This window comes from Ornithodoros turicata, chromosome 1 (genome assembly GCF_037126465.1).
Source record: "Ornithodoros turicata isolate Travis chromosome 1, ASM3712646v1, whole genome shotgun sequence".
Classification (NCBI taxonomy): domain Eukaryota; kingdom Metazoa; phylum Arthropoda; class Arachnida; order Ixodida; family Argasidae; genus Ornithodoros; species Ornithodoros turicata.
The window spans coordinates 228,510,663-228,518,486 of NC_088201.1; the positions used below are offsets into that span (position 1 = coordinate 228,510,663).

Genomic DNA, 7,824 nt, shown 5'->3' on the forward strand with positions numbered 1-7,824 from the left:
TCCTGAGGCGAGGAGATCGTTTAAGGATTGTGATTCTGGTCCCTTTGAGCTAATGTCAGAGACAATCCTCACCTTTGTAGTCTCCCGATCTTCGCGTATTAGGCATGGTGGGGCATGTAATATGCTTGAGAGACGAGGGACGAAGGGTTTACCCGTTCTGCATGGTCTAGGTTAATATATTGTCGAATAGTTCTGTCATATGTCTCGAGAAGGGCTTTGCTTTGACGGAGTTTCCTGGTTAGGACGTTAAGTCGTTTCAGAGCCAGCGACTGGTTATCAGACAGAGTCTTCTTGCTCCCCTTCCATGGAAGACGAACAGTGTATCGTTGTTCGGATAACCGGGTTGTCGCCGCGAATTGCTGAAGAACAGGATCCTCTTGAGGTCTGGCGGGGCAAGATATCTCCTCAATCCCAAGATGTTCAACATTCCAAAACCGTCGCAACTCCTGCCTTATGGTAACGTCTGTCGCCTGTACATGTAATGCATGAGCGACTTGGGCATGAGGTTCGTGGTTCGACGGAGTAGGGCCCTGTAGGACCCAGCCGAAGATAGTTTCCACGGCGACTAGACCTCTGCGAAGCTTGCGAACCTTTCCTGTTACGACGCTCCAGTAGTAGTCGCATCCTATAAGGATTGAAATTCCTGGTATTTCGAGGCGATGAACAGTGTCGTCTGCCAATGTCATGTTTGATTGGGAGAGTTCCTTAATGAGATTTCCATCGGGAATTGGGAGACTTCCCATACACAAGTCCTCAATCTCGAGTGCTTCGAGCTCTAAAGACTGCGCGCTTAAAGGTGGTGTCAAGGCAACCTTGACACGACGTGATACGTTTTCGTTGTTGGCGCGACGTCCCAAAGCAAATATAGTGAGCTCTTCGTAGCCCGACGTAGAACAGTGGAGTTTTGCAGAGACATCCTTTCGGATGAAGGTGCGTTGGCTGCCCCCATCAAGAAGTATACGTATAAGTCTTCTCCGGGATGATGGCCTGGCAGATGCCGTTGCTCGTGCGGTCTGCAGTAAAATGACTGAGCTAGGATTGACGGTAGAAACATTGATGGAAACGCGATCAGTGGGGGCTGCCATATCCTGAGAAGACACTGTCAGCTGGTCAGTCAATGGTATGGCAGAACGTGGAGATATCAGAATCTGTTCTACAGAAGAGACGTTTGTGGCTTGCGGAGTCTTGCAGCATAAAGCGGTTAAGTGTTTTCTACAGCAGTTGCTACATGACAGATTTCTAGAGGTTCGGCAATCCTTTGCAAGGTGCTTGTATTTGCCGCATTTGAAGCAACAGCCGGCTTGTTTCAATTTAGTAATCTTTTGGTCAGGGGTTAGGAATATGGTGCAGGTGGAAACCGAATGCTGTTGTGAACCGCACAGTATACATCTTTGTATTCCTTTGTTCTGAGGCGTGCGTTCTGTGGTTGCTGTAAGAGGCTGAGGCGTTTCTGTGAGAATGTACAGGAGGCAGAGCTAGCGTTGAACTACCAGAATCCTTGCGTTGAACTACCATCCTTTCTCTGTTTTCAATTTCTCGTCGAAGAAAGGCAAGTAGGGATATGAGGGTGGCAGACTCAAACAGAGTAGAACTGTCGTGATGCGATTCCGAGGAAGATGAAAGATGAAGGTCGCTGAAAAGGTTAGCCAGCTGTAGGGATCGAACCGTTGATTGAACCATCGTTGAGTTCTTAGGCGAATTGAGGCTTCGTTTGTATCTGTCCCTTCTATGTTGTTCCAGCCTCAGAACATCAGTTTCTGTCTTGTTCCGAGGAAGATGTTGCTTGCGTATTATCTTCATTGGCCCCTATTTGTCGGCCGTAATATTCAAGTTCCAAATCCGGAGGAAGTTTGCGTAGCAAAGCCGTGACAAGTACAATGCTGTAGGAACTTTCCGGTACTCGAAGGCTTTTCAAGTTTCGCATCCGTACTGTAACTGTGTCGTATAACATGCGAAGTTTCGCCACGTCGTCGGAAGACCGCACCACTGGAAGCTCAAGAAGATGAGTCATGTGCTCTGATATCAGACGATCGGGATTTCCAAACTGCTGATGAAGAATTTGGATGGCCGTAGGATAATTCTCCACAGTGAGATCAAGGCCTTTAATTGCGAGGTCTGCCTTCCCTTTGACTAGAGATCTCAAATACTGGAATCTTGCAATAACTGATAAGGTTGGATTCTGATGGACTCCGGAACTGAATTGGTCCCAGAAGGACTGCCAAGATGACAGCTCCCCAGTAAAGGGTTCCATTTGGAGCTTTGCTAATCGTGGCACGTTAGTGGACAATTGTAATGCTGTGTTGCTTTGGATTAGGGGTTGGCGAGCGTTGTTAGTCGTCGGAAGACTCGTGTTCGAAAGATGGCGGTTCGCCCTGAGGGTAGCATCGGCAATCAGCTCGAGATACTGGTCACATCCTTCCGCTTCGGTATCGATTTCGTCATCATCCACAAGGGCTGCAATCTGGCTATCCATACCTGCGAGTATAGCTGCCTTGCCGGTGAGAAGAGAAAGCTTGAGCTCTAGATCTTGGCGAGAGGGGCTTGTCGAATTCAGGATGTCCTCGATCTCGTCGGTTAGTCTTGTGATCCTGGCGCGTACAGGGGCCCGTTGTCGTTTTAAGCGGTCCATGATCGGAGAACCCTTTCGTCCAGAAGAGAAGAGGTGTGTATGCCTCCCGGGTTTCGGCACCAAAATGTAGGAAAGGATGACTCCAATGCAGAACAAGTGTTTAATCCAACACGAACGAGCAACTGTACACGAGCTCGAGCTCTGACGATTAACGAAGCTGTACGCAGGTGGGGTCAGGTGATCCTTATCCTCTTCACAATTTCTTATAGCAATATTTCAAGAACTGTGGAAGCTAAAGGTCGGATGGGACGACGCTTTGCCTGCGCAGTCGAAAGTATACTGGAGCCAGTGGCGTTTTGGACTGTCTCATCTTCAAGAGGTTCAATTACCAAGGCATTACGGAGCTAATGGGGTCGCCGGCGTCAGACACATCGAAATACACATCTTTTGCGACGCCAGCCCGACCGCATATGGGGCAGTGGCATACATAGTCATGGAAGACAAGTCTGGGACGAGAAGCAGTGCGTTTCTCATCGCAAAGACAAGACTCGCTCCTCTAAAAGCGCAGACGATACCTCGACTTCAGCTGATGGCTTGTCTCGTCGCAGGAAGGTAGTCCGCATACCTGAAAGCAAAGTTTAAAGCATGTCCCACGCAAATTCATTTCTGGACGGACTCAAAGATTGCGCTCTGTTGGATACAAGGGGACGCCAACCGCTGGAAGCAGTTCCTTCAAAACAGAGCGAGGGAAATTCAAGAAATCACAAACCCCGTGGAATGGAGATACTGCAACACAAAGGATAGCCGGCGGATATGCTGACCAGAGGCATCACTGCAGACAAATTAATTGAGAGCCAGCGGTGGTAGACGGGACCAAACTGGAATTCGTGCGACCAACGCCAATGTCCTACGTCGAGCATGGACTGTGAAAATTCCGGGAAGGAAGAGCTGGAAGAAAATGTCTCACGAGACGTGATTCAGACGCTAGTCGCAACAGTTGGGGAAATCGTCGACATGAAGAGGTACAGCTCAGCAAAGAAGCTACATCATGTGGTAGCCGGGATCTTGCGATTCATAGCCAAGCTGAAAAAACGGAGTGAGGAAGGTGGACCTCTTGGCTCAGAAGAGGTACGAGAAGCCGAAAATTGTCTGAGGATCGTGCAGCAGAACGCGTTTCATGCAGAAATAGCAGCGGTTCAGAGGCAAAGACCGTCGCCTGCGAAATCGTCAAGGGTACAGTCTGTTTTTGGACGGCGAAGCGATCCTCAGAATGACTGGCAGACTACAAGAAAGCGAACTACCCTACGCTCAAAAGCATCCTATTGTGCTACCAAAGCAGGACCCTTACTCTGAAGCTGTCATCAGAAAGTGCCATTTGGATGTGTTACACGGCGGTATGCGAGATACCCTAGTACAAGTGCGAGAGAAGTACTGGATAGTACGTGCTAGGCAAGCTGTCAAGAAGATTATAAGAAGTTGCGTTGTATGTCAACGCCACAATGCGCAGGCTTCAAGACAAACCCCAGCGCCGCTGCCTGCGTCAAGGGTATCACAGTCGGAGCCGTTTACAGTTACTGGACTTGACTTCTCAGGACAACTGATTGTGAAGACGAGCCGATCAACGAGGGCGGTACACCTGGAAGTAGTGCAGGATATGGCCACGCCAACATTTTTGCTGGCTTTCCGAAGATTTGTTGCACGACGTAGAATACCGAGCAAAATGTACAGCGACAATGCGAAGACTTTTCAAAAGAGCAACAAAGACTTGAAGAAATTGTGGAAAATTGTAGCTGGAGAGGGTGTCAAGGAGAACATGTCTGACTGGGCAATTGATTGGCGATACAATCTTCCGTACGCTCCCTGGTAGGGCGGATTTTATGAGCGACGCATCAGATCCGTCAAGGTGGCATTGAAAAAGACCATCGGCGCAAGGTGCCTGAACGAGACAGAGATCACCACTATCGTTACCGAGATAGCAGCTTTTATAAACTCGCGGCCCATCACTTTTGTTTATGACGATCAAGAGATCCGCCCATTGTATCCTGCAGGGTTCCTTACGGGAAAGACTAACGATGCTACCAGCTTCTAAGGGTTTGCGTTTTTGTTTTGTTTTTGGGGGCTTTGTAGTTCTTGGAGGTCGGTGAGGCGGTGGATCCGTGCCGAATATAAATAGGTGTTACTTTGGTCAGCAGTCTCTCTATTAAGGTCCGGGGCAAGAATTTTCTACACACCGCATAAATGCAACGTTCTGCGCCGCAGTTCGCGCGGGATGCAGGGAATGCGCTATGTGCGAAAATTTGAGGCTACTTTATCTGCACCCACCCTGTATATGCGTACGTTTTCTTGTCCTGACGCTAAGTGTGCCAGCGTCGGAGTGAACCGCGATGTTTAAAATTCAAGTTCACGAAAACTACGAGGTGTTGAGGCATGCATATTGTATGTGAAGTTGCCTTATTCGTGTAATTTATCTTTAGCCACTGCGGAAAAGTCCCTCCAGCTTCTGGTAAGAAACCCTTTAAGCTTTGGGCACGAAAACCACGGAGCATTTCATTGTTTCAAGAAGAGCAGTGGGCGATGAATGTGCTGTCGTTGCTGTCTGAGACGTGTACCCTGTACAGTCAAAGATATCACTATCGAGGACCCAGCTGTGGTCTGTAGCTAACAACCATGTGTTGGTTCTGTACAGCTGTACTTCGACGAATACACGCGCTTGAATGATTGCCCTACTTCGTCCTCATTTGGTCTTTCAGTGTTTTTTCGGTGTCCAATGAGGTTGGGCCCTGTGTAGCGGCAAGTGAACCTTTTGGAAAGCGCAATTCTGCGCATTGGGAGCCACAGTCAAACTAAGTCGCCTTCATGGAACTGGACATCGTTGATGGGATTTACCTATACACTGATTAAAGTCCCTGTGTGCGGAACCGTGCGAGATGGCAACAAACTTCCATAATCGAAAAAAAAAGAGGAAAAAGAAAACTACGAGAGGTGTTCAAGTCAAACCGGGACTTTCTCTCTCCTGAGTGTACAAATGGCTCGCGCTACTTCTTTTTCGTCATTTTCACACGCGACAGGCCTCTGCGTTCACCGTGTGGTGGTCCAAAGTATGTGCAAAACGGAAGACACGTGCTGGACAAGATGGCCGACGACGAGGTGAGCGCGCACACCGAACAGCGAACTGTCATGAAGTTTCTCGTGAATGAAGTCGTAAAGTCACGTAAAATTCAAAGAAGATCTCAGGCTCAGCATGGCCACGATACACTTAGCCGCAGCAAAGCGTTTGAGTGGTGCAGACGGTTGCGAGATGGCCGTACATCAGTGCAGGACGGTCGGGCCAGCTCAGAGGCCAGTGTCACAGTTCCTGAGAACGTCCGACTTTTGGAGCGCTTGATCCTCTGAGTGCCTGATTTCTGGGACAAGGCTGGCGTTGTTGATTTTCCACCCAGTGGTACCACCATCAATAGTGCATATTACTGCAAGGTTCTCAGGGATGTGCGTAAGGCGCTGAAGCAAAAGCGGCCGGGCCCCATCGCCAAAGGAGTCATCCTTCTACAGGAGAATGCACGCCCTCATACCGCGCATCTCACGACACGCACCTTACAGGAACTTGGCTGGGAGTTTCTGCCACATCCCCCTTACAGTCCAGACCTCGCCCCCAGCGATTTCCATCTCTTCGGCCACTGAAGGCGTTCCTTGGGGGCCGCCACTTCAGCTGCGACGACGAGATCAAGAATGCTGTCCGATCATGGCTGCTACGCACCGGTAAGGATTTCTACGTTGCTGGCATCCAAGGCCTCGTGAAACGCTTCGTGAGACGTGTTCCTGACAACATCGAACATGTGGAGCGCTTGATCCTCATGGACTGACGGAGAACATGTCTCGAACGGGCTCGAAAGACGGACGGACTTCCGTGGGACCACAGCGTGCTTGCTACTCTGTCTGCTCACACTGTACCCTACTAAAATTAAATAATAGTTGATTACGTGATGTTGCTGGTGATGACGTGACCAGCTTGCCGTTGATGGCCGCACTGCGTTCGCAAAGATTGCTAAGATCGATCGCAAGGAGCGCTGAGTCACATAATTCTCGGGTAGTCCGGGAATAGTCTCGGGTAGTAGAAAAAGACTATAATAATATTAATTGGGGGTTTACGTCGCGAGACAACTGAGATCATGAGCGACGCACAGCGGTCGGTCTGTGGATTGTTTTTGCCCACCTGAGGGTTCTTTAATGTGCGATGAAAGCTCATCACACGGCGCCCAGTATTTAACGTCCCTCGCGGAAGACGACGTGTCCTAGCAACTTGTACCCTGCCATCAAGTTGTTGGCGTCCTAGGCCGGGTTCGAACCCGCGATCTCGGGATCAGAAGGCGAACACGCTACCGACTGAGCCACCGAGGCCAGAAAAAGGCTATAGTCAGCGGTTATGTGAAATCGTTAAGGGATCACATCTTCAACATGTGGTCCACTTCCAAATCCTGACTTTTAATCTGCACGAAATATAGGACAAGGTGGATGCTCTACTTCAAAATTTTATTTCACTTTTATTCTGTTCATTGCAAACATTTGTCGTGACACCATAGCAGTGGTTTTAAATGTTCAGCTTTTGAGTACGGAAATGGAACTGCCAGCTTTCCTGACTGGGGCCTTTTGGTCAATACCGTCTTTTGTCATCCGTTGCGATTCTTGGTTACGCATTCGCCGACAGTGCAGATTCTTTCCTGCAAGATAATGTTAGTGCAACAGGTTGCTCACGTTGACACAGCGTATTCCATAATGTCTAAAAATGGAGCGTTCATCTTTCCTCGCAACCGCAGTACGGTCGTGTATTTTCCTCCGACACTCTAAGAAAAAAAGGAGTACTCTTACTCCTTTTGGGGACTAAATGCATTGCCACAAAAATAGTTTCCTTTCGGGAGTAAATGCGCGGGAGCAAATGAATGTCACAGAGTAGAGACTGCATTGCATTTCAAGCGCTGTTGGGAGAGTACCAGGTACATAGTTCGTGTGCATGCATGACAATACTTTGAAGCAAACCGTCATCCGTGATATATCGAGTGACATAAAATCTTTCGCGATAATAGGGCACAATTTGCGAAGAAAGTTGCGCTAACTGTTTCTTACTCTGTGTGGCTGGAAAGTTGCTACGCTGGCTGAGTTATACAGCCTTACGCCGTTCAAATTGACCGAGGGCACATATTTGCGTAGACTGTCGCATTCGGGAGACCATTCGCGAAGTTCAGTGACAATTTGCAGTCGTT

The 7,824-nt window shown here is 48.9% G+C and overlaps 1 protein-coding gene across 1 annotated transcript; it reads right to left on the reverse strand.

Moving 5' to 3' along the window:
* Positions 1–98: 98 nt before the first annotated feature.
* Positions 99–1,085, reverse strand: LOC135395738 (uncharacterized). The gene has a single exon (XM_064626834.1). It carries the CDS (start codon positions 1,083–1,085, stop codon positions 99–101), a length of 987 nt encoding a protein of 328 aa, XP_064482904.1.
* Positions 1,086–7,824: the final 6,739 nt, after the last annotated feature.